At 34.2% G+C, this 26,538-nt stretch overlaps 2 protein-coding genes and 1 pseudogene across 5 annotated transcripts; 2 read left to right on the top strand and 1 right to left on the bottom strand.

Moving 5' to 3' along the window:
• Window positions 1-5,040: 5,040 nt before the first annotated feature.
• Window positions 5,041-10,096, bottom strand: LOC145012545 (histidine kinase CKI1-like). Its single transcript, XM_078971345.1, has 10 exons — window positions 9,949-10,096; window positions 9,873-9,887; window positions 9,577-9,638; window positions 9,413-9,523; window positions 8,413-8,559; window positions 7,471-8,322; window positions 7,022-7,397; window positions 6,405-6,955; window positions 5,336-6,328; window positions 5,041-5,253 (listed from the first exon to the last, which is right to left on the bottom strand). Exons 1-10 carry the CDS (start codon window positions 10,094-10,096, stop codon window positions 5,041-5,043), a joined length of 3,468 nt encoding a protein of 1,155 aa, XP_078827471.1.
• Window positions 10,097-14,969: 4,873 nt separating this feature from the next.
• On the top strand, window positions 14,970-18,491 carry LOC145045379 (uncharacterized; annotated as a pseudogene). Its single transcript, XR_013681812.1, has 3 exons — window positions 14,970-15,340; window positions 15,473-15,533; window positions 15,785-18,491. The product of XR_013681812.1 is annotated as an uncharacterized LOC145045379 (transcript).
• A 1,877-nt stretch (window positions 18,492-20,368) lies between these two features.
• Window positions 20,369-25,294, top strand: LOC145045362 (uncharacterized). 3 transcript variants are annotated; one of them, XM_078993708.1, is made up of 7 exons: window positions 20,369-20,542; window positions 20,643-20,749; window positions 20,980-21,035; window positions 21,116-21,235; window positions 22,051-22,105; window positions 22,236-22,319; window positions 22,415-25,294. In XM_078993708.1, exon 7 carries the CDS (start codon window positions 22,839-22,841, stop codon window positions 25,122-25,124), a length of 2,286 nt encoding a protein of 761 aa, XP_078849834.1. In that variant the 5' UTR covers window positions 20,369-20,542; window positions 20,643-20,749; window positions 20,980-21,035; window positions 21,116-21,235; window positions 22,051-22,105; window positions 22,236-22,319; window positions 22,415-22,838; the 3' UTR covers window positions 25,125-25,294. The 3 variants fall into 3 exon arrangements, with proteins under 3 accessions (XP_078849834.1, XP_078849830.1, XP_078849842.1); XM_078993704.1 differs by having other exon boundaries at window positions 20,637-20,749; XM_078993716.1 differs by lacking the exon at window positions 20,643-20,749.
• Window positions 25,295-26,538: the final 1,244 nt, after the last annotated feature.

Here is a 26,538-nt window from a genome sequence, read left to right as displayed (position 1 = left end):
GTCTGTCTGCATATGTTCTACTTCCATGAGAACTCGTAAATTGAAGTTTGGACCTACTCTCTTTGCATTCTCTGCACTGCTTCCTATAACCCTCATCCAAAAAAAGAAGATCAATCATCTTATCCCAAGCTTCGTCGTCCATATCATCCGGTGGACATTGCCTTGCACCTTCCACATCATTATATCCACCAACCCTATCAAAATAATTTTTCACCTGATATTTGTACTCTTTATAAGCTCTTTGGCAGTCGCTCTGTACAACTGCTCGACTAGCTTCTCACAGATCTATACCCCGATACATATCAAGATCAAAAAATGTCTGCAATAAAAAAAATTTAATTAGTAAAAGAACATTTTAAAAGTATAAATATTTTCACATATAAAAAGGCATTTTGTGCTTACTTCAATCTCAGGATACATAGATTCATAATATTGGAAATGAACACGTCTCCAAGTCCTATAATGGAGTGGTACGTTATGTGCTACAAAGTTTGAGATAAACCTTGTCAACATGTTGCCATTTGTATTTATGAATCTATAGGTGCCTCCGATATGATTAATTTCCACAGGTAAAGGTTGACCATTGTGATTGAACTTTTTTCGCATATTTAAGCGTCTTCCTTTTCCACGCCGATGCGTCGAGTTTGCTACATTGACACATAGAAGTGAAAATTTAGAAATTTATAACTTTAAAAATATATCTAATGTATTTAAGAATTTCATGTAACTTATAAGATTGACAACCCACCGATACTTTGTTTGCACGCTCATGTGGAGGTCATTCCCCGCCATCTCCTCCATGCCCCCACGCAACATGTGTAGCTATCTGTTTAGCAAATATTAGAAAATATACTAAACATACGTTAAAAAAAACTAATAAACAATTGTAAGCAATCAAAATGTATAACCATTAGAAAATATACTAAACATACTTTAAAAAAACTAATAAACAATTTTAAGCAATCAAAATGTATAACAACCGTAACATACCATCAATTAGAATCATCACTAGAACAATATACATGTACAACATCATCATTAATAAATCCATCATTGTTTATGAAATCGTCATCATTAAGAGTACGTATCACTACCATCATCGTCATCACTAAAGAAGCTATCATCGTTTATAGTAGAAGCCACACTTGATTCACCATGGTCATCATTATCTAAAAAGCACATATCATCACCGTCTACAGAGTATGTATCATCTTCATCATCACCTAAATCGACAGCCAAGGAAAAATCATTTGATCGGGTGTCATTCACCACATCTATCTCATTAACACCGATACTTGGATGATCCCAACGTTTTCGATGATGAACATCTTCGACAACTCTCTAGTTATTGTTTCGAGTAGGATCTTGGAAATAAAACACTTGTTTAGCTTGAGTGGCTAAGATGTATTGCTGATCGTCATACCATGTTTTACCAATATACCATTCATGAATGGTATCAATAACAACCATATTAATTTAAAATTACTAAAAGTATGTTGCTATTAATAACCTAATTAAGCTATAGTCGTAATGACCAACATTAAATCACTAACAAAATTAAACACTTTGAAACCATATTTAGCACTTTACAATACAAACAATAGCATCTAAATACAAAAACTATAACTTATTAATTAAGAACTTTATGAATTCATCTTATATACACTCAAACTAGTAAACATAAATATCACATAATCATACATGTATACAATACATTCAATTTCAATTTTCAATTCATCTTAGACATACAATACAAATGTATACATCTAAATACAAAATCAAATATCATATAAAATCAAAATCAAACATACAATTCCAATTTTCATCCAATTTCATACAACCAAACATACAATTCCAATTTTCATCCAATTTCAAAATCAAACATACAATTCTAATTTTCATCCAATTTCAAACATACATTCAATTTCATACAATCATACCACAATGAGCATAAACAAACCATGCCTATATAACTTCATTTTCATTTTCATGCCAAAACACACTTTCATTCCTCAAAATGCATATATATATATATATATATATATATATATATATATATATATATATATATATATATATATATAAGCAATTAACCAAAAAAAATCTAAGAAAGTATATATGTCAAGGTGTATTAAAGGAACAAGAAAAAAAAGAACTACATTCACGTTTCCTTAAGCAGGGAAAAAAAATCAAAAAAACCAACCTTAAAATCGGTGGTGAAGATAGGTATATCACCAGAAATCGTTTTCTATGGCGGTGGTCACCGTTCTTGTCCGGTCGGCGGTAGTGTTTTAGGGCTCCAAAACTGGAAACAAATCCCACAATATCTGAGTAAACACTCAAGCTCTTACTAATTAAGAAGAAATCAAGGACCAAGACCTTACCTTTTAGCTGGCCGATGAAGTGGAATGTCGGAAACTCCCTGGGATTGTCGAAGCTTGAAAGGAAAATGGAAGGGGCAGCCAGGAAAATGGAAGGGGCAACCAACTGGAAAATGAAGACTAGAAGTGGTTTTGTTATAGTGAAACCCTATAGAGACGATATGTCGTCTCTATAGGTGAACAAAAATGGCGTCGTTCAGCTTCACGTAATTAAAAAATATAATAAAATAAAAAAGGGTTTTCTCGCGGATTGGTCCCACCTTTTCCAGACAAGTCGTCTGATAGTGTGACCAAAACGACACTGTATCCCATTTTTGCAAGACGGATAAAAAATAAATCAAAATTAATTTTTAAGCACCCTATGCTGACGACATGTCATCGGCATAGGCTGACGAAAACAACATCGTATTGCTTTTCTGTGATACACCGCCAATATTTTGGCCCTTCCCGTCGAGCCTATGCAGACGACTTGTCGTCTGTATAGCTTTTCTGGTCAAAGATATATGGTCAATGTTTGAAAACGCTGTCCAGACGACATGTCGTCTCTATATATCGACTTTTTCCGACGACATATGTCGTCTGGATAGGTGTCGTCTGCAAAGGGTTAGATCCTTGTAGTGTGCGTGTGCGTAGGGAGAGATCAGAAAATCCTCGGCGGCGCGTATTCATACACACATACATGTGATTCACGGAGTAAGGTGGTGCACGACACAAGAAAAGAGCATCAATTTATGGTAGAGATCTATTGATCGATTTGGGGCAAAGGAGAAAGACATCGATTTGGCGATGGGAATGAGGGAAAGTTTGGGTCAAATTTTTTTGAGAGTCAGGAAATTTATTTTCATCAAGTGTAATCAATGTGGAAATTATAAATAAAATATCATAATTAATTGTGTTGGTTTAGGTCTATTTTTTGGGATGTACATGCTTTTATTTTGGTAAAAAAAAAAGATTTTATTTAAAATATTAAATTGCTACGTTTAAAATTACGTTTTTAATAAATATTTTATATTTTGCTACGGAAACATATTTCATAGCTACAATATTACGAAATATTCCGTAGCCAAATACCAAAGGAATTTGATTGCGTAGCTATTTTTCAAATTTGAAAGTAAGTTGTATACAAAAATATCTACGGTTAAGTTTTCGTACCAAGTTTCATGGTAGATTAGCTACAAAATTTTATTATGTAGCAAATTTTCGTAGCAAAATAGCTATAAAATGCAATTCCATAGCCAACTAGATATGCATCTTGATTTTGTAGCAAATTATATAGCCAACTAGCTACAAATATGAATTCTATAACAACTTTCGTAGCGAACTAGCTACAACAAACAACTCTGTAGCATATTCCATAGTAAAATAGCTACAAATTTCGATTTCGTAGCTACTTTCGGTAACAATTTAGTATTTAGCTACGAAAGGCAATTTCGTAGCCATTTCCATAGCATGATAGTTACGACCACAAATTCTGGAGCCTATTCCGTAACAATTTTTGGTAGCTATTCAAGATTTTTTTTGTAGTGAAGGGAGAAGCAAACAAACAAAGAAAAACAAAAACAAGTCAAAGAAAAAAGAGCAAGTCACCACCCCATCAAGACCTCAACGTGCTGCCAGTAATGGTAAGAAGTTGTCATCACAGAGCAGTTAGGAGGATGAAGATGATGACGTGGACGTGTCAAAAGATGATTCGTCATAAAGCGAGACATTTATGGAGAAACTATTACCATTACCATTGATTAGCCAATCAGTTCCACCACCAGCACCGGCACCAGAATCGAGAAAGAAACTGGTGCTCAAGTTTTCACTTTCAAAGAAGCCAACAGAAGAAGAAGAAGAAGAAGAAAGCTCAAGACCTATCGTAATTAGTGAGCCTGAGCCTGATCCATCAACATCAACAAATGGGTTGGATTGACGCAGGCCTACTAGAATAAGAATTAAACCAATGATAAAGCTTGGTGGAGAGGAGAGGAGTATTTGGTTTGTTCCAACCCAAATACTACCAATAACAAATTTTTTGCTGATTTAGTTTAGCAAAAGTAAATCAATTCATAAATTAACCCTAATAAATATTACCAATAACAAATTTTTATATCTTCTTTTTTTCCATATCATGTAGAAGGCAAAAAGTAAGAATAGAAGAAGCTGCAAAACATGACTGATTGCCATTTAATTATTGTATTTTGTTTTAATTTAATAATTAATAATATATCGACTTTTATTGTAATATCTTAAATTGAATTTTTCTTGCAAATAATGCTACTTTGTATGGGCACATTCAGTCCAGAAACGGAGTTAAGCATAGGTGGAATAAAACTCAAACATATTTTTAGTAGATAGATGAGATGAAAACAAAATCCTTTCATTCCCTATATTTTTCTAAAATATATGGTTAGACAAATGTAGTAACCAGTGTTTGTCTCATATATACTACCAATACCTACCTACAAGAATCAAGAACTAACTGTAAATTGTATGGTATACTAGCCGATTACTTGTGAATCCCCTTTTTTTTTTTTTTTTTTTTTTTTTTTTTTTACTTTTTAGGGGATAAATCAATATGTCGAGTATTCTTTCTTTTCCGTGTTAAAACATAAACCCAAACTGAGATTGTATTTGGGTTGGGTTATTCCAAGTCCAACAATTAAATACTCAAAAATCATTTTCTTCTGTGGAGGTCTTGAATCACATTTAATATCTTCTGCTCGGTTATTGGTTTGGATATATTAATGTCAATTCCCGCTTCAATAAACTTGTTTAGTTCTTGGCCCTCTGCATGTGCTGTTAATCCAATGATTGGGATGTGCACACCATATTCTTTCTCCTTAACTCGTATCAGTCTTGTTGCTTCACAACCATCCATCTCCGGCATCTACAAGTTATATATATTCATTTGATATCATAAGCGACAGATCCAAATATTTATAGAAAAAAAAAAGTGGAAAATTGCCTACCTGACAATCCATAAAGATATATTCATACGGTAGAATATGTGAAGCTCTGAGATTTGTTTGATGACTTAGCCCTTTGGAGACCATGGTGAAAGCTTCTTTGCCGTTTCTACACATCTCAAAACTGACTCCAAGCTTCGAAAGGATCTTTTTGGCTATCATCTGCTGCAGAGAATCATCTTCTGCCACCAACACTTTTTTCCCTCTCAAAGGGCTGCTACTCTGAATTTCTTCTTGTTTTGTGATTTGATGATGGTTTGCATGTGGTGGTGGTGTGGCAGGGAAGTTGCCCCCAAATTCTGGAAGAAGATGTATCAACGAGTGTAGACGTGAGCCATGGAGCGGCATGGGTATGATGATGTCAGACGGGGGAAGCTTCTTCTCGTCGAGACCTTGGAGTTGCATGCACTTAGAACCTAACCAGACGATTCTAGAACATACATTCTTGGAGTCTTTTCTAAATTCAGCAACTGCTTTGCATAGCTCATTGAAGTCAACCCGTGTTGTATCGATCACAAGCAATATGAAATTTGGTACACGAAGACCTCTTTGATTATTATTATTATTCCTTTTTGGGATCGGCGACACATCAGCCCCATCCAGTGCGCTTAAAGGAACTCTAACTCCATTTGATGTTGGTGTTGGTGTGGGCCAGTTGAGGTACCCGAAACTTAAACTTAAATCAGATGATGATCTATTTTGTTCTTCTTCTTGTCGTCTAAACTCGCAGAGACTTTCTGATAGTTGTCCTATGTTTTTCACTGCTAAAACTTTAATTCCTCGTGCTGCTATAAATTTTTGTGCCATCTTTCGCCTTTCATCACCGCTAATGAAGAGAACAACTATAGAAGAAGAAGGTGGAGAGCTTTTAACAGTCTTGTCGTCTTCACTGAGATCAGATACACCAACCTTAAACAAAACATTGAACCTGAAGCATGTGCCCTTTTCGCCCACTTCCTTGTCAACTATGCGTATCTCTCCGCCCATCAATCGTACCTGCAATTAATTGTTCAATATCAGATCTTTTTATTTACTTGAGAATGAGAATGAGAATGTTAAATGTTAATGTTACCAGAGACTGGACGATTCCAAGGCCTAAGCCAGTGCCTTCAATTTCAGGACCTGTTTCTTTGACCTGAACATAGTTTTCAAAGATAGACGCTTTTTTCTCTTTGGGAATACCCTTTCCAGTATCGTTTACTTCAAATACGAATTCCATGGTATTAGGATCATCATGGTCATGGACTTCATCTATAAGCGCTTCGGTTCTGAAAAATAAGCAGCATCCTCCTCCTGTAGATTCTTCATCATGTGTATGCTGTAATACACGCTTCCTGGCCCAAGCGCGAACAGAAACATTACCCTCTGAGGTAAATTTGATAGCATTGCTGAGTAAGTTGGATAATATCTGTTTAAGCCTGCCTTCATCCCCTTTGACATGAGAATATTTGGTCAATGAAGCATCTTGGAGATCCAAAATCACATCCACTCCTTTTTTCAGACCAACGGGATAGAACAACTCAACCACACTCTCAACTACTTTTGTCAAGTCAAACTCTTTTTCTTCTAGCTCTATCTTCCCAGCTTCTATTTTACTTGTATCAAGAATAGAGTTGAGTATACCTGATAAATTTGTATGATTGCTTAATCCACATAACATACATTCTTATGAAACGGTTAAGAGCTTACCATAAAGATCGCCTGAACAAATTTGCACAAGTTTCAAGTTTTTAGCTAATTCTGATTGTTGATCGACTGCGTTGATGGACATCTCTAACAATCCAGCAATGCCTGCTAATGAAGCACGAATATCATGGCTGGCAGTAACAAATGCAATACTCTGATTCATGCTCTTTCTTTCTGCTTCTTGTGTTGCTCCCTTCTGTTTTATAAGAGCAACTCTTAGGCACATCTCTTTTCTTGATGCTCTCACTGTTAACACCATGAAACTAAAGATGGAGATAGAAACCGTAACAAATAGAAGCAACAAAACAATTACTAGTAATATATTCTTATGCATCCTGCTTTCTCCTCCACCATCATATGGTAATGCCAATACATATACCTGAACAATTTCATAATTCATGTCAAGAAAATACATGCATATAAAAAAATTGTTGAGGAGCATTTTTTTATACCGGTTCCATTCCGATGATGTCAAGGGAGGAAGAGTAGTACAAGATATATTTTGTTCCTAAAATCGTTAAAACATGTGATTCCCGACCATAATTCCCCTTCCATAACTGAAAAGATATTGTCTTATTCTCATTCGGTTCATGTAGAACAACATAATTACCATCTTTTGTAGCCAAGTACAAAACTCCACGAGAAGGTTTAATGCCATTCATTAACGATTTGATGTGAAAGCCAAGTGAGATGACTCCGTTTTTATCCACACCAGCTGTATTCAAGACAAGCAAATCATTTACATCATTCAATGACTTCCCTAATGAAGCTGTAGCACATCTATTTGTAGAATTCAAAGCTTGTTGTAACCACGTTTCATTAACCAAAACTTGAGATGGAAACACAACTGCATCTCCATACAACTTCCCTGTATCCGAATCAACAGGCTGAGTGTACCATGAATAACCGTTTCTAGAAAACGAAGTGTTGGAATAAATAGCAAATATATGTTGTTGGTTGTTTGAGTATAATGCAAAGAGCAAGCCATCTTGTCTGATATATGAAACTTGTGACACGTGTGGGATCGTTAACAATGCTTGAAACAGCAATGGAGACACTTGAGATTCTATGTGAGAGAATAAGATCATGTCTGTTTTACTTTTACCCAGAGAAACGGATGCAAGTTTAGCTAACTTGGTTGCTGATGATTTCATTGGAAACAATGTGGTTGCTGCATGTTGTATGACAGACCATGTTTCTTCATGAGATTTCTTGGTCATCAAATCGACTTCTTTTTCAATTGCTTTGACTTTTAATATCCAAATTGGGATAATTAAGGTAGGAAGCAGTAGGCTTATTATTACCTACAGATTCATTAGGACAATGGTGAGTTAACAATAACCAAGTTGAAATCTTCAAGGCTGTTTTTTGAGTTGTGAGAGAAAATTAATTACCAATAGGATGAAGAAAGATATTGGGTTTGATGTGATCATTTTGTTGAGCTTCATGCAAGTTTTTGGTGATTGAATTGACACTTTGATGACGTATTTAATTCCAAGATCTGCAAGAATATCCGAAAGATGAATTCTATAATGTTTTAACTGGGGGCCAAAACCAAATTTATGAAATAAAAGCAAATATATAAACAAGTTTAATTTTGTTCAAAGTTATGGCATATAAAGAAAGTTAATATGAAATATTCTACCATTGTTAGTTGTCTGATATTTGCTAATTGGGTTAGAAATTCTGACTGAAACTTGTTTGATTTTGCATTTGACTGACTTTATAAAATGACTATATTACCCTCAAACAACATTTTTTTTTATTATAACTCATTTATGATTTACCATTTAATTTATAATATTTACATAAAATATTTCTTTATCATCCAAATTTTTTTTGACAACATAGTTATAGGTTGAGTCATCACTGATGAATACTATAACCTTTACAATAAACATGAATGTTAGCAATACTATAGAGCACATCCAACAATCCAAGTATACACATACACACGATACACACATAGAAACAAACATGAATGTTATATTAATGTAGATCACATTCATCAATCCAAGTACATAGCATTCTGTCAGCATCAAATAGCAAACCTTGTTGGGTTCAAATAGCAAACCTTGTTGGGTTCAAATAGAGATTAACACAAAAGTGCAGAAAAGATAAAAGAAAGGGAAGCAAGTGAGAGGGTGGGTGTGTTCACAAACAAAGAACTTTATTGATATAACCCAACAACATTTTACATCAGATTTGCATATATATATATATATATATATATATATATATATATATATATATATATATATATATATATATATATATATATATATATATATATATATATATATATATATATATATACTTTCCCTTAAGCTAAACTTGATCCATTCCAACCTTTTCTTTAACAAATTGATGACACCAACTTATAGGGGTTTATACTTCACCACCAATTATGAAATAGCTATGGAGAGCATCATACACCATAAAATCATACATCTTACATAATACTGAAACCTTTTTCCTTTTGTCTCTGTAAAAAGGAGGTTCACACTTTTCAAACAAAAAAAAAAAATCATAGAAAGTTATGGTTTCACTTAAGGCACATCAACGTCTCTTTTGTCATCTCTATCTCTTTTGTATCTATTTTCATATTTTGTGTTGTACACTGTTTATATAAACATAGCATCCAAACAGCAGAATAATTATGAGAAATTACGGATGGGAGAATAAGATTGAATAAAACAAAGGAAAAAAAAAAAAGGTTCTTTAATGGATTTAAAACAATAATAATCACAAAGTCATACACATGTAATCTTGTCAACTCATTTCAGAAAAAAAAAAAAAAAAAAAATCGAATTTCATTGGCATGGTCTGATTTCATACATAGCACCTACAAAACCTTCTAAAGTCTCAACTGCTTTCAGAGAAAAAAAAAAAAAAAAAAAAAAAAAAAAAAAAAGAAGAAGAAAACGTACCTGCGCAGCTGTGGAGGTCGCCGCCGGCAGTTGCAGATGAGGTGTCAACGGTCGAAGGAAGTGCAGGTGCAGTGCTCAATTTATGTCGAAGGTAGCGCAGCTGAAGATGAATGGCGTTCTCGTTTCTTTCTATTAGGGCGAAGGGCATAAAACAGCGGAATTTTTTACCAAAAGGCAGCAATTACGAAAATGATTTATCATAATATACTTTTAAAATTATTTCCCGGCCCATTTAATTGTATTTTTATGTTTTTTTAATAAAATAAAGGAAATCATGTTAATTGTCTTTTGAAGTTCACATTACTTGCGAAACCATTTGGCAAAGCAACGCAAACCCCTACTGGACCTAGTGCGCACACACCCATGGAACCTACCACAACCACCTGTGCCATGCTTCAACGATTGAAGTCTGGTTTTTAGTTTTCTTCATCACAAGCATGCCAGTAACACCTAGTCTACCTTCTGTGTTGTGTAATGTCTTAGTCTCTTAGAACACCTGTGACACGATCACCGCCCCACATTGTCAACTTCAAAAGAATGCGGAACTTCTCCTCCCCAAACTAGGGGTGTGCAAAAAAACCGAAAAACCTAGCCGATCCAGCCAACCCAAAACCGAAAAAAACCGAATCCGGAAAAAACCAAAACAAAAAAAAACCGAGTACCTACGGGTCGGTTTCGGTTTGGATATTTAGATATCCGCGGATACCCGAACCGAACCGTCATATATATATATATATATATATATATATATATATATATATATATATATATATATATATATATATATATATATATATATATATATATATATATATATATATATATATATATATATATATATATATATATATATATGACATTCGGTTATATTAATATTAACTCCTTTTGACTGTATTTCAAATATATAGTATTTTGTTATGCGGAAAATCTAGAAGTGAAGTTGGTTTTATCATATCAAATTAATTATCCTTCGTAACCAAAGAATTAGTTTGATGCCACATGCAAAAAAAAAAAAAAAAAACAAGAATTAATAAATATCAAATATCAATATATCAAAGAATTGATGATTGGTTTTATAATATTAAAGAGTTGGTTTATTAGCAAGCATTATTTTTTTTCTTAATTTTGTGAGTTTTTTATTTTTAGAAAATAATTGTTTAAAATGGAGTTTGTAGTTTTGATTGATTATTATTTTTTATATTTAACGGATACCCGTGAACCGAACCGTGGTTACCCGCCTTTATACGGTTCGGTTCGGTTCGGGTTTTTTAGCAATTCGGTTCGGTTACGGTTAGTACTAGCAAGGTACCCATCCCGTTGTCACGGTTTATAATTATTTACTATCCGATCCGAACCGCCCCGTAAACACCCCTACCCCAAACCACACTACAGATGGCGGAGTTACCTAGTAGCCAGGGGTAGCACGGGCTACCCCTCAAAATCATCCGAGAAATATAAAAAAAATATTACAGAGGTGCTACTACTAGTGCTACTCCTAAGATTTTGACGAGGAAGATGAGGAATCAAACGGGCCATTGACAACACCAAATCCCTCCTCCATATCTAAATGGTAAGAACCTTTTCCTTTTGTCCTTACGTTTCTGAATCTTTGTGTGCTCCTGAATGTTCTTAGATGACAACTATCTTAAATTTAGGGTTTATGGTCTGCAAGTTACAGTTCCTTGAGGATCATAATTGTTTGAAGTTTACAAATGAGGTCTCTTTCTAGTAACAAATTTGATCAGACATTGAGATTTGAGACAAATATTCAAAAACAATTCTTCAACATATCATATGTCTGATAACAATAAAGCCTCTTCTAGTTGTTTCTTTTTTGTATTTTGTTGAAAAATTATCCTTTAAACTGTTACACTTCTTCGAGAGTGTTTACTACTTACAAGTTGATCATAAAAGGAACGAAATCAGTAATCTTGTATGTCTCTTTCTAATGTAATGGGTGATAGGAATTAGATAGTTAATTACTTAAAGGGGTAAAAGGGTAATTCCGAAGTAGAGTTTGTTAGAGGTTTGCTAATAAATAGACGATAGGATTACTTTGTTAGACCGGCAGAAATATCTTAGATTCTTATTAGTCTCTAGAGTCAGATTGGCTCATTGGCTATGCCTTTGAAAGAGGGATTCATCCCTGGGCAATCATCCTAAATGTTGTAGAACTCGCTACTCGGTACCTGCTCGGCTGACTAGGGATTAGCGAGTACTCGGGGAGTACTCGGACTCAGTAATTCATGTAGAAATATTTTTAGGAAAATTATATATGTTAAAATCATAATTTGATTGAAATATATAACAAAATTAGATAAATGTGAATACATAAAAACTGAAATACACACAAATGTCTCACTTCATAAATAATTACTGAAAATTTAAGATATATATGTAGTAATAATCACATGTGTGTGTTAAAGAATAAATCATTAAGCGTATTATACATATTAATCTTGAAATTCTTGATTTTTTGCTCTTTTTATGACAACTTTGACCCTTTGACCGAGTTTGACCGAGTTGGCCGAGTTTGACCGAGTAGGCCCGAGTAAGACGAGTAATACCGAGTAGGCCCGAGTTAGAGAGACGTTGATCGATTTTTTACTGATTTTGACCGAGTTTGACTTAATCCGAGTTTTTTTGCCGAGTTCACATTACTCGCCTCAGTGGAGGGCCGATTCCAAGTAATCGGCCGAGTAAGCCGAGTTTTGCAACACTGATCATCCTATTAGGAGATTGTATTCTCTATGTTGATTCATTCAACCATCAATTGCAATTCTTGTTTTCTCGATCAACCATCCATTGTTTGTTTACTTTGTTTCAATTCTTCATCAATGGGTCTAGCTTCAAATGAAGTCTTTGAATTTTACATTCGAAGTGTTTGTGAAAAGTCTTGGTTTGGAATTCAGAAGAACCTTACAAATTATAACTATATTCTTGATTGTTGTCAATTCTGCATAACTAAATTAGAATATTGAGACAAAATTGATTGTATTTTTTTATTTAACTTCAAGTCAAAACTGAATTGTGTATCTATACTGGTGATTCATCGAGTGTATGTTATGATCTAAAGGTACAGAAGCACTCTTAGTAAGTATTACTGATCTAACCCTGTCTTATGGAGCCCCATTGAGATCATGTACGTTATTTAATTTTATTTGATCATCATTTTAACTTTCTGGTCCCTAGATGCTAACCGGATCATAAATGCAAATAAAATGGTTGTGAAAATATAAAGATAACGTAAACGAATGGATTGAATACAAATTTTTTTGTGGATGATGCGCCGCTTAGAAGGTACCCGAGGAAAAGCGATGCTACATTTCCTTTAAGGCCAATGTATGTATACGGGTCTATATGCCATGCATCTTCATGGGCCACTGAAAATGGAATATATAAAGCTGATTATAGGTACCAACCTTTTTATGGTCGATACAACAATTTCAAGGTAGGCGGTTGTGCTGATAACTCACCGACGTCGTGTTGGCCACCGTTTGGCTCTCCGGCGAGGACGGTTGGGCTGAGCCGCCAGCAAGTGGTGGCGATGCTTTGGGTTCAAAGGAACTATAAGGCGTACAACTATTGTAGGGATCCTAAAAGAGACCACACTCAAACACCATAGTGCTATAATGGTGTGGTTAATTTGATAGAAAATTAATGGAGGCTTGAGATGTGTTCTAATGCTAACTAGTAGGAATTACATGCGCCTTTGGCGCTGAATTGGATCAGATTTACCTAAATGTTGATCAATTTTTGTTTTGTATTTCATTGATTTTACTTTAAAAATGGTAGTGTGTTAAGTAGAGAATGATTTTCTTTTATCTACAAGAGTTGTTTATTTTGTACTTAGTTTTAGAAATACATGATCGATGGTAAAATAAAGATAGGATCTTCGTCACAGTTCTTGATATGATTAATTGGTAATGGGATTCAAAAACTAAAAAAAAAAAAAAGAAAAAAAAAAGAAGAAGAAGTTAAGAAATCGTTAATAAACTAGTAGTAAACTGCAAAAACAGTCATGTTGGATTTTGACCTGTTGTAATGACCATTTTGCCCTTTGAGCTGTTTAATCTCCACTAGTATACGACAAAAAAGTAGTAGAGGTAGAGTAATTTGTTGTAATAATATTTACACTGAACATGCATTATTTGAGATTAGTCTATAGTAAACTTTATAAATATTAAAATTTGAATTATGTTATACTCCATACTTTTGTCTTTCAGGTTGTTCATGTTGTGGACACATCAACAAACAAAGAACCCAGTTCTTACATTTCGTTGTTTTCAACTACCCCTGGAAAGTTAACAAAAGAGATTGAACATATTGGTGTAGGGTTTGAATGTGGAAGAGTAAAAGTTATTAATTTTGTCACTTTCAGTGCCTCTTATAGTTGTTGCACCAAGGGTAATTCTGGATGGACCGAATAAGATATTCCAATATTAAATGTAAAAAACGATGATTCAAGAACAGATGAAAGGCTTACATAAGTTACAATCAATACTAAAGAGCTAACACATTGGTCTCTTGCAATCAATACGAAAAAATAGAGGATTTTCGATTAAAAGGTATCACTGTTTTCAACCTTTTTAATAAAATGACCTTTTGCCGTTGCCCCTTTTTGACATTGTTCTTTCAGATGGTGAAAATGGGGAAGAACTGATACAAAGTGGGACGAAAAGTAGTGCAGATGGATGGCATATTATTCAGTATTATGGAGTGAAGAATGCTTCTAGAAGATTTGGTTTGATAATTTATTGGGGTAAAAATGGAACCCAGGTGCAAAATGGTGACAATGACCTTTTGTTGAAATCAAGGACAGATGTTGATAGATTGACTCCAAAAGTCATTTCTTACCTCTACACAGAGCCGGCCCAATGCAGGTTCATCCAGTGCTATTGAACAGGGCCCAAAAAATTAGAGGGACCATTTTTTTTTGCATTTGTAATAGGTATGTTAATTAGGCCCAAACAAATTAGGTCATAACCATAGCCGACGAACGCAGGAAGCAACAAAAGCTGTGGACACAGGAAGCAACAAAAGCGGGAGCGGGAACTGAATTTTCGGGAAAAAAAAAACTCTTTGGTTTTTTCATTGATAACGCACGCATGGATAATAGGAATCATCATTACTGGAACGATAACTTCAATTTACATTCATTTATCTTTCAATTCTATTCTATCAATTTACATTCACTTCTTAGTTCTTCCTTCTTTATCTTCTTCTTCACTGATCAGTTTTTACAAAGATTACCAACAATTTTAGAAGCTTCAAAATCAGAATTCGGAATCATCAAATTTCGAAATCAGAAGGTTCAAAATCACAATTCTGAAATTCGAAATAAGAAGCTTCAAAAATCAAAATCTTATAGCTTAAGGTTTCGAAATCAAAGGTATAATACTAAACTGAAACTTTAGTTTTGTTTTTCATGGGTTTGTTTTTTCTAATTGAGTAATTTCATAATTTCAGATTTCTTATCAGTTCTTCTTTATTCATTTTCTTTAAGTCCAAATTACTGAATCAGGAGGAACAATCAACAATATCAGTTTTCAAAGCTTTGAACTTACAAGGAACAAGGAATTGAGGTAAATTCTAACTTCAAATTTCTATTTTTTCTGATTTTTTGTTTATGATAATTTCTAATTTGTAAGAACTAAGAAGTAATTATGATCTCACCATCTCAGATTGCAGATTTTCTGTTTTCCTTAGAAGCACATTCTTGTTTTTTTGATTTGAAGTGTCAAAAATAATAAGATATTTTTGGATTTATGCTATGATATCATTGCAGATTTTGTGATTTCTTAAAAGCATATTTTGATTTTTTTTTTCTTTGCAGTCCAGTTTTGATACTTCTCTTGGGGATTAGAAGTGTGGAAAATCTGAATCAAGAAGGAATCTATAAATTGGAAGTCATAAATAAGGTCGTTTCTTTCTTTTCTATAACTTATGATGCCTCCTAGAATAAAAAAATATGCATCTGGATATGAAAAACGTAAAAAGAAACAAAAAATTGAAGAAGATAATAAAACTCAAGCAGGATCTATGGATAAGTTTATAACAAAAAAAACACAAAACTTTATGGAAAATGAAACACAAAACGTTAATGAAGCTAATCTTGATAATAATGATAATGATAATGTTAATGTTGATGTTGATGTTGATGTTAATTTGAATGCTAGTGATAATGTTGATGTTAATGATAATCCTAATGTTGTTGATGATAATGTTGATTTTCATACTTTTGATATATTTGATCCAAGAAATTGGGATGCTCTTGATTCTAATATGATAAATATTTTAGTATTGAAAGGTCCTAAAAGAGATTTGTCTATTACAAAAGGTCCTAAAGATAAATATTTAAGAAGATTTTCTGCAACATATTATACTAAAACTTTACCAAATGGGGAAAAATGTAATAAAGATTGGCTTGTTTATTCTAAAGAAATTGATAAAAAAATTTGTTTTTGTTGTAAAATATTTCGAAAAGGGTGTGGGAAGGGTCAATTAGCAAATGAGGGTTTTAGAGATTGGATACATCTTAACACTAGAATTAAAGAGCATGAAACTAGTATGGAACATGTTAAAAATATAAATACTTGGTATGATTTGCGTTTAAGATTACAAAAAAATAAAACTATTGATAATGCGGCTCAAAAACAATTAGAAAAAGAAAAAGTTCATTGGAGACAAGTTTTGTTGAGAATGATTTCTATTGTGAAATTTCTTGCTACACATAATCTAGCTTTTCGTGGTACTAATGAGAAATTGTATGAAGATAACAATGGAAATTTTTTAGGATTATTTGAAATGTTGGCTGAGTTTGACATGGTTTCTTATGACCATATACATCGTATTACAAATGAAATTGGTATCCATAAACATTATCTTGGGCATAGGATACAAAATGAATTAATACTTTTGCTTTCTTCAGAAATAAAGTCTATGATTATTACAAAGATAAAAAATGCAAAATATTTTTCAATAATACTTGATTGTACTCCCGATATAAGTCACCAAGAGCAAATGACTATTATTTTAAGATATGTAGATGTCTCGTCAAATGTTGTTTGCATTGAAGAATCTTTTTTAGGGTTTTTAGATGTAAATGATACAACCGGCCAAGGACTCTTTGATGTTTTACAAAATGAATTGAATTTGCTTGATCTTGACATTAATAATGTACGTGGCCAAGGTTATGATAATGGATCAAATATGAAAGGAAAACATCAAGGAGTGCAAAAAAAGCTTTTAGATATAAATTCAAGGGCTTTTTATACTCCTTGTGGTTGTCATAGTTTGAACTTAACTTTGTGTGATATGGCTAATACTTGTGGTAAAGCTAAAAGTTTTTTTTGGAACAATACAACGTATCTATACAATTTTTGCAAATTCCACTAAGAGATGGCAAATTTTAAAAGATAATGTGAAAGGGTTAACTCCTAAATCGTTGTCATCCACTCGTTGGGAGAGTCGTGTTGATAGTGTTAAAGCTATAAGATTTCAAATTTTCGATATACAAAAAGCTTTACTTCAAGTAGCCAAAAATGATAATGATCCAAAAATAACAAGTGAAGCTAAATCCTTAGCAAAAAATGAACTTGGCAACTTTGAGTTTATATTGGCATTAGTAATTTGGTATGAAATGTTAAACACTGTTAATTTAATTAGCAAACAATTGCAATCAAAAGATATGCTTATTGATGTTGCTATGGAAAAAATAGAGGGGTTGATTTTGTATTTTAAGGAATATAGAGAAAATGGGTTTTTAAATGCCTTACAAACTGCAAAAGATATTGACTTAGAAATGGGCATTGATCCAATATTTCCTAAAAAACGTGAACCTAAAATAAAAAAAACATTTTGATGAGATTTCAAACGATACTTCTTATAGTTTTTCACAACCCGCCCAAGAGAAATTTAGGGTTAAATATTTTATTTATATTGTTGATCAAGCAATTACTTCTTTAACTACAAGGTTTGAACAATATCAACAATATGATAAAATATTTGGCTTTTTGTTTAATTCAGAAAAATTACTTTCATTAGATGATATAACCTTAAAATTTTGTTGTATGTCTCTTGAAACTTCACTCAAGAAAGATGAACAATCGGATATTGATGGGAATGACTTATATGTTGAATTAAAATTACTTTTACATCTCTTGCCTAAGGAAAAATTGACAGCAATTGATATCCTAAATTTTTTAAAACGCGTTGATTGTTTTCCTATTACATCTATTGCATATAGAATTATGTTGACTATTCCTGTTACTGTTGCATCTGCAGAACGGAGTTTTTCAAAATTGAAGATTTTGAAGTCCTACTTAAGATCTACAATGACTCAAGAACGACTTAATGGATTGGCTTTGATGGCGATTGAGCGTAACATGTTGGATAAAGTTACTTATGAAGATGTTATTGAAAAGTTTATTTAATCGAATATTAGGAGGATGGCTATATTCAAGTAGAAGCTATTTTTTTGTATTATTTTGAATGGAATTTTAATTTTATGTATTTGCAATAGAAAATTAAATTATATATATATTTTTTAGGGCCTATTTTTTGTTAAATCGCACAGGGTCACCAATATCTCGGGGCCAGCCCTGCATCTACATAAACAATCACAGCAGAAGTGATGGTTTTACCCTTCACTAATGGCCTTTGAATCAAACTTATTGGCCTTTGAAGGATGTACATCAAAATTTATGAATTCTGAGAATTAATATTAAGTGAAACATCAAATGGGTTTCTACTAATCTCTTACCAAATTCATCAATGGAGTAGCAATCAAGATTCTAATTGAAGCAGTTCCGGTTTTGTGAAAGACCCACCAACGACGAAATAGCATGTTCTCTTAACAACAAAGCTCTATTTCTACAAGTGTTAATAGTTAAGGGAAGAGCAGAATAGCAAATTGATGAAAAACAAAGGTCATGATAGGAAGAAATGGAAATAGGGTTTAAGTTGTTTACCTCAACCAATTCTAGAACTTCAATCAATCTATGTGGGAATCCGTTCTAGGTTTTGATGATGTTGTTGGATATAATCGAGGTAGGCCAATTTATAGTCGACAAAGGGTCATCTAAACAATGGTGAGAGAGTAAATCAAGGAACGGTGGACATCTGTAAGAAGCTTCAATTGATTTCCCTACCGTGGAGACATTGATGGAGCAGGCAGCCAAAAGCGACACTTGTCGGTCGGGATAACCTAGGATAGTGGTGATGAGGTGACATACGGGGTTAACTAAGCAAATACTTCTCTAAATCAACAGGAAATAAGTGGCGGCTCATCGGTAGAATCGGAATGGAATTCAACAACAATTTTCGTAAGTGAAGGTGAAGGACATGGATGCGTAATGGGTAAGAGGTGGGAAAAGGAAGGAGGTCAAGTTCCAAAAGATACATGTGGTGGTGAAGGAATATGATTGGAGGAGAATGTGGCAGGGACACAAGTGAAGCAAAGAATAACCACAGAAAAGGTAAAACACAACAAAAATGGAAGAACAAAAACCTGGAGGAGAAGGCGCAAAATAGAAAGAATATTGACGAAGGTTTACCTGGGAATTACACTAGCAATTTGGGTGAAAGAAGAGGGTGAGTAAGGAAGTTAATATCGAAGACATGTTTAGTGCTATCTTAACTGGTAATACTAAGTGGAGTGGCACTCGCCACTTTCCTCGCCAACCTCGCTAGAACACCGCCCCCTAGCCCTCGCTAGAGGGGTCGCCACTGGAGACGTGCTAAAACATTGGCGAGAAGAGAGATGGTGAGGAACGAATTTGATTGGTGGGATTAGGGTTTGACCGAATTCAAATTTATAGTTTCGTGTTTAAAAAGCCCTAGCATCCGGCGACTTCAACCCCAGCGTCCGGCGTCTCCAATCTGATCGTAGTTACCCTCAGAATTAATGTCATCGCATGACACATAGGAAGCACACTACTAGAAAACAAGTCTTTAATGACGTGCAAACAATGACACGCACTGATAGAGGACGCACATTGTTGGTGCCCTAAAAAATAATGTCAGTTTTGCAAAATTTGAAGGATAGAGGATACTCATTTATGCGTGCCCTAAAATTAATGTCCAATGAAAAAAATTAAAAACACGAAAGGCACATGAATTTAAGTGGGTGTCAGTATAGAGATGTCGCTTTATAAAATTTTAATAAGCGCGTCCTTCTTTAATGCAACTAAGGGGGGAAACCAAATCCCCAAAAAATTCAAGTACCCGCCTTCCCCAAAAAATCGAACCTCACAATATCTTTCATGGAGTCGGCGATTGGGAGTCTACAAATCCTCAAACTCGAAATGTCAGCGATTTTAAGGCTTTTCTTGTCCCTGATATCAAAGAAGAACTAGGGTTTTTACTTTTTATGATCTGGACCCTACAAGTTCGCACCCATGAACTAGGGCTTTTATTAGCCAATAGCATTCATTTTCACTGTTGTTGGTTCATTAGCTAATCACCAACCACTGCTCACAGCACTTGGCCGTCGTCAGTTTTCCGATTCCGCCGACGATTATGCCAAGAGAAACTACGCCAACAATGTGTCTCAATACAATACCGTCATTGGATCTCTCACTTCTCAAAGAAGGTATGTCTCTCGCCGCTCTTTTTCCATTTCTTACTTAATCAATAGCAGCACACCCTTTTTCACTCCTCTCTTTCTCTCTCTACAAACAACCAAGAAGCAGAAGCACAAGAAAGATGGGCGAAGGGAAAGGCTAGGGTTTTCTGCTCGATTCCACTGTTCACATTGATTTTGTCATCTAAATTTCAACTGTTTATGTTGATTTCATCTGTAAGCTATGGTTTTCTGCTTGATTCCTCTGTTCACATTGATTTTTTCATGTTTGGCACATGATTTAAGGTTGAAGGAGCCATGGAACACTCGTACATCTACTATTCTTGTTATAATGGCACAGACCAGATATATTCAATTTCTCAACTAGAATATGTGTGTTTGTGTGTGTAGTGAAGTTAGTTACATGAATTTTGTTCATTTTCTGATGTTGTTCCTAATTTTTGAAGGCTTCTGGAGCATATATCTTCCGTCCTAATGCCACATTTCCAATAAAATCTCAAGGGTAGGTCAACCATACTCTTTTGGGGAAGTTATCCACTAATGTTGTCTGTTGCAAGTGACTAATGCTTTCTTTTGTTACAGAAAGCTTTCACTATCGTAAGGGGCCCTCTAATGGATGAAGTGCACCAATAGTTAATCTCCTGGATATATCAGGTCACCCGTGTATACAAGGAGAAGGAACATGTTGAAGTTGAGTTTATCGTAAGAATTTTGTTCCCTTTTGATTTAATGTAGTTGTAGTAGTTTCCTGTTGACACTTGACCAAAATGTGTGCAAAATTGCCCCTTCTAGTTGTAAGATCTGTCCTGAAGACAAATCAGATGTTGCCCTAACAAATTCTAATCCTATAAATAACCTTGAAAGTATTAGGTCCTTCAATTCTTTTTCCCTTCTTTCTTTCCATTCTATCCGTGGAAGAAGTTGAACACTTGTATCACCCTGAAGAATGTCAAATATAAATGACATTATTTATCTTTTTTTAACTAAAAGTACAGTAAACATTAATGTGTTAGTTGTTTGTATTTTGTTAGTATCATTCATATAATGTTCAATTTTTATAAAAAGTACATAGTAATTTGGTTGTATAATGTATATGACTACGATTGATATTATTTGATAGCATTAGTTTTCATGTTAAATCTTTGGTCTATAAACTTACAGATTCATAAATCTATCAACATTTAATTTAGGGTGTAGTTTTTCTTTAAAATGATTACTTGTTTGTTAAACTTTTGCTGTTAATTGTTGTTTTTCTTTGTTAATTAGTTGTGTTATGATGTAAACTAACATTCTACTTTTATTGATGTTTGTGTTGATCAATGAAAGGGATATTATGATATTGATACATAATAACATTTTTTTATCTTAATTTTTGACACTATTTCACTACATTTTAGAACTTTTCTTAAACATGTACTTTGAAAAACTAGCCAATTATAGCAATACGTCCAAAAACAAAGCACTTTTCATTGCTACTTTTGATATAATAAACAAAAATTAATATTTTTATTTTGTAGAATTCATATGGCACCATTCAGTGATGAGTATCTGCATGTTGAGACTGCAAACATGGTATGGACTTTTTCTTCCAAATCTCATTTCTTCATCCTATTTGTTTTTTTTTGGTTGATATTTTGATTATCATTTGTTAAATGTAGTTTTTATGTTTCTTATTTCTATAAAATATACACTTGTTATCCAGGCCCTCTTTTGGCAACAACATAACTATTATAGGGTTGATTTAACAGCTTTACATGGCACTGCATTCCAAGGATATTTTTCACAGGTTTCTCTTTATTCCATTTCACACATTCAAATAATTTAACTTTTAATAATGTAATTCTTAATATGACAACATTGTGTTTGATGATATGTTTTCAGCCAGTGGTTGATGCTTTTGATCCAAGATTATTAGTGGCTCCTGCTGTTTCCCATGTCATTAATTTTACTACTGTCAAGGTCATAGTTACTAGGATCGCTTGCCCCCTTACGTTTTTCGTTCCAGATCGTACGGTCCAAAAACGGGACCAATTGCGATCCAATCGTTTCCTAGATCGCGACCCAAACGCAAATTCGACCGACCCTAATCGCTTGAATTGTCGATTGGATTACACTAAGGATCGCGATTTCAACCTACTGAATCCGTCGCACCACCAATTACAGGAACGCCGACCTATCATTTTCAGGAACGTTCGGGAAAAATTGAAAATTAAAAAAAAAAAAAAAAAAAAAAAAAAAAAAAAAAAAAAAACATCGGGCAGCTGAAACGTTGGTTCCAGAATTGGGGAACCCAAAAAAAAGAACGATGATCATGAGGTATGGGGAATCAAAATCAATTAGGCAATTCTATTACTCTATTTCATATTCACGGTATTCTTCTACACCTTCAAACACCGAAACCAATTTCTTTGTTGGAAAAATGGTATTTGGTAAAGATAATCGCGTGCCAGAAAGTGTTGATGTTACCTTGACTGATTCTGATAATAAAGATGGGGAAGATGGAGTTCTAGGCATTGCAGAAAGTGTTGAAGCTCCTCAAAATGTTGAGGCTTCCAAGGTTGATAAGCCCCTGTTGCAGGAAGTGGACATAGTTGGTGTATTAGGGAGTAAAAACGCAGGGGGGTCAAAGAAATGGGTGTGCAAGCACTGCCATCAAATGTTTACCAGCTCTTATACTAGAATTCATGTACACTTTTTTGGTGCTGCAATCGGGAAAGCACCAGAAATCAAAAGGTGTCCTACTATACTCAAGGATCGGGTTAAATATCAAAGCTTGTTAAACAGAGTAAATGTTGCTGAATCAAAAGGTATTTCTAAATCTTTGAAGAACTCTGTAATTAATAAAAAACAGAGATCTACTTCTAAATCTAAAAAACCACTTGAAGATTCTTTTGGTATGATGGAAAGAAACACAGTTGATATGAAGATTATGAGAGCATTATGTGCTAATGGCATTCCTTTCAATGTTCTACGTAATCCTCAATTTCAAGAGATGATAACAGCCATAAACAGGGCACCTGTCGGTTATAAGGCTCCTTCATATGATAAAGCGCGAACCGTTTTGCTTGACGAGTGTGTGATAGATGTGGAAAAGGGGCTGACTTCAGTGAAGGATACATGGTATACACAGGGGGTTTCTATTGTGTCGGATGGCTGGTCGAATGTTAAACATCGACCATTAATCAATGTTATTGCTACCAACAGCCGTGGAGCCATGTTTATGTATGCAGAGGACTTTTCTGGTGTAGAGAAGACAGGAGAAGCAATTGCAAACTTCTTGCTTGAAGCCATAGAAACCGTAGGACCAAGGAATGTTCTACAAGTTGTTACCGACAATGTGGCAAACTGTAAGGCTGCTGGAAAGGAGGTGGAGAAGGTACATAAACAAATTTTCTGGTCTCCTTGTTGTGTCCATACTTTGAATTTAATTTTTAAAGATCTTGCAATTGATTGTTTTTGGCTAATGGACATATATAGGAAAGGGAAAATAGTTGTTAAGTATTTTCTTAATCACACCCATGCATTGGCTATTTTTAGAGAAAATTCACAATTGGAATTGTTAAAAGTAGCCAAAACAAGATTTGCATCTCATTATATTTTGCTGAAAAGGTTATGGGATTGTAGAGAGTCTCTTGCTACTACAATTGTCCTAAATTCATGGAGAGAATGGCTGAAAAATACTGATGCAAACACTAGGCAAAGTGGATTATTAGTTGCTGATACAATTAAAAGTGAAAACTTTTGGGATGATGTGGAAAGTGTCCTTGCTGTTACAAAACCAATATACTTGATGGTTAAATTTTGTGATGGTGAGGGATCAAAGATGGGAGAAATTTATGAGAAAATGGATAACATGCTAGGAGAGATTAAGGATGTCATGATGAATCATCGTTATGCTGAGTATTACCCTCGAGTGGAGAAGATTATACTAGCAAGGTGGGAGAAGATGACAATCCCTTTGCATTGTTTAGGATTTGCATTATCTCCACGATTTTATGATAAAAATTATCTTGAGGAGATGGCACCTGGTGGAGTTCATAGGAAAGCTCCAAATCTTGATAAGGAGGTTATGTTTGGTGTAATGGAATCTTTTAAGAGGATCGCGGAAAGTGGAGAAGAGGAGCGTCTTCTACGTGAGCAATTCGCTACTTTTCACATGAAAAAAGGCCTTTATGCATTGGCGGCAGCTCACATGGATGCGGTGACCATGGATGCTATTGATTGGTGGTCAAGTTACGGGTCAGAAACGCCCGAACTTGCTGTTATAGTAAAGAAAGTTTTATCACAACCTATTAGTAGTTCATCAGCCGAGAGAAACTGGAGTACGTACTCTTACATACATAATGTCAAGAGAAACCGATTGAACTCCAAAAGGGTTGATAAGTTGGTGTTTATACGTTCAATTATTCGTCTCCAATCAAGATTCTCCGAAAGTTACACATCCGGGCCACACAAGAAGTGGGATGTAAATCCCGAAAGCACTAACTTGGAAGAGTCAAGTCCAAGACTTGAAGAAATGAAATGGGAAAATCTAAAAAATGTTGAGAGAGTAGCTGATGATGGGAATGAAAAAAGGCAAAGGAAAGAGTAAACTTAAGGATCTTTTGGTATTGAAGTTACTTTGTTTTGATTCAACTGTATTGAACTTTTGAATTTATTAGCTTTATTTGGTATTGATCTTTTGGTATTGAAGTTATTATGTTACTTTTGTATTGAACATTTGAAGTATTAAATATGAATTGAAGTATTGATCTTTTGGTATTTAGTATACTTTTTATATTTATATTATTATATGTTTTAGTAATATATGATACATCGTACTACATTACGTGGTACACTGTTCCACGTACCAAAATAGCGTTCCGGAGAAGACTACCCCCCCCCCCCCTTGTACCGAATTTTATAGATTACCGATCCTCGGTCCCGTTTTCGCTCCACGTACCGGAACGATTCCGTTTCCGTGTAACTATGGTCAAGGTATTCTTTTTTTTTTATTACATTTCCATTATGGGTAAAGGTTTATAATATTATTAAATGAATGTGAATTCTGGATATTTTTTTTTCTTCTTATTTCATATACAGGAAGAGGATTTGTATGAAATTGACATTCCACTAAAATTCACTGCTTCTGTAGGCACAAGGATACATGGTTTAACATGTTGGTTTGATGTTCTCTTCAATGGAATGTAATAAATTATTTACATATATTTTTTTCTAGTTATTTAGAGAAATAATAATAATAATAATAATTTTGTATGTTGACTTATATTACAACATAGTGCAAAGGTGGTTGATGACTGCCCCTGGTGCACCCACAACTTCGTTGTGTTCTGTCTCAACCAATTTATGTTAAACTTTGCTTCTAGTATACGTGTTCCGCCCCTGTGAGGCGTAGTGTCGCAGATTTGAGTATGGATGTTAACAATGAGCCTCACAATACTTTTGAGAAAGTTCGAGATATTGGAAGGGCTATTGCTTATGACTTGTTTCTAAAGGTAACCTGTTGCTCTTAACACATTCTAATAAATATATATTAGGCTGTTTTTAGGGGTTGTTTCTTTTCTAATGCTATTATGCTTATTGGCTGCCTGTTATGATGAATAGGGTGAAACCGAACTTGGTGTAGCTACACTGCAAAAACTAGGAGAGGGGTGTGGAAAGTTGCCTAAGGCAGTTGGTTTTTGGCAATGTTAGGAGATCTGTTCGAAACCAAATAACTAAAGTGATAAGAATTCAGGGGTATTTTGGACCATACAAGTCAAAGATATTGGAAGGGTTATCATTTGTTGAGGTATATATGTTTTTGCACTCCTATTATTAACAATTGCTATTGATTATGATCGTGCAACTTATTGTTTTGTGATAGAGGGTCTACTCTTGCAGTAGTTTCCACGCAACATTTCTTTCCCGTCAAAAGGACTAAATTGTCAATTCACCAGAAGACATCAAGTTGCCTGTGTTGCATATACTATCTAAGTTGGGTACAGATTGTGAACTTCCTTCTG

Source organism: Lactuca saligna, chromosome 1 (assembly GCF_052625555.1).
Source record: "Lactuca saligna cultivar CGN05327 chromosome 1, ASM5262555v1, whole genome shotgun sequence".
NCBI lineage: Eukaryota > Viridiplantae > Streptophyta > Magnoliopsida > Asterales > Asteraceae > Lactuca > Lactuca saligna.
The sequence above is the reverse complement of the archived record's forward strand: the minus strand, read 5'-3'. Positions and strand labels throughout refer to the sequence as shown.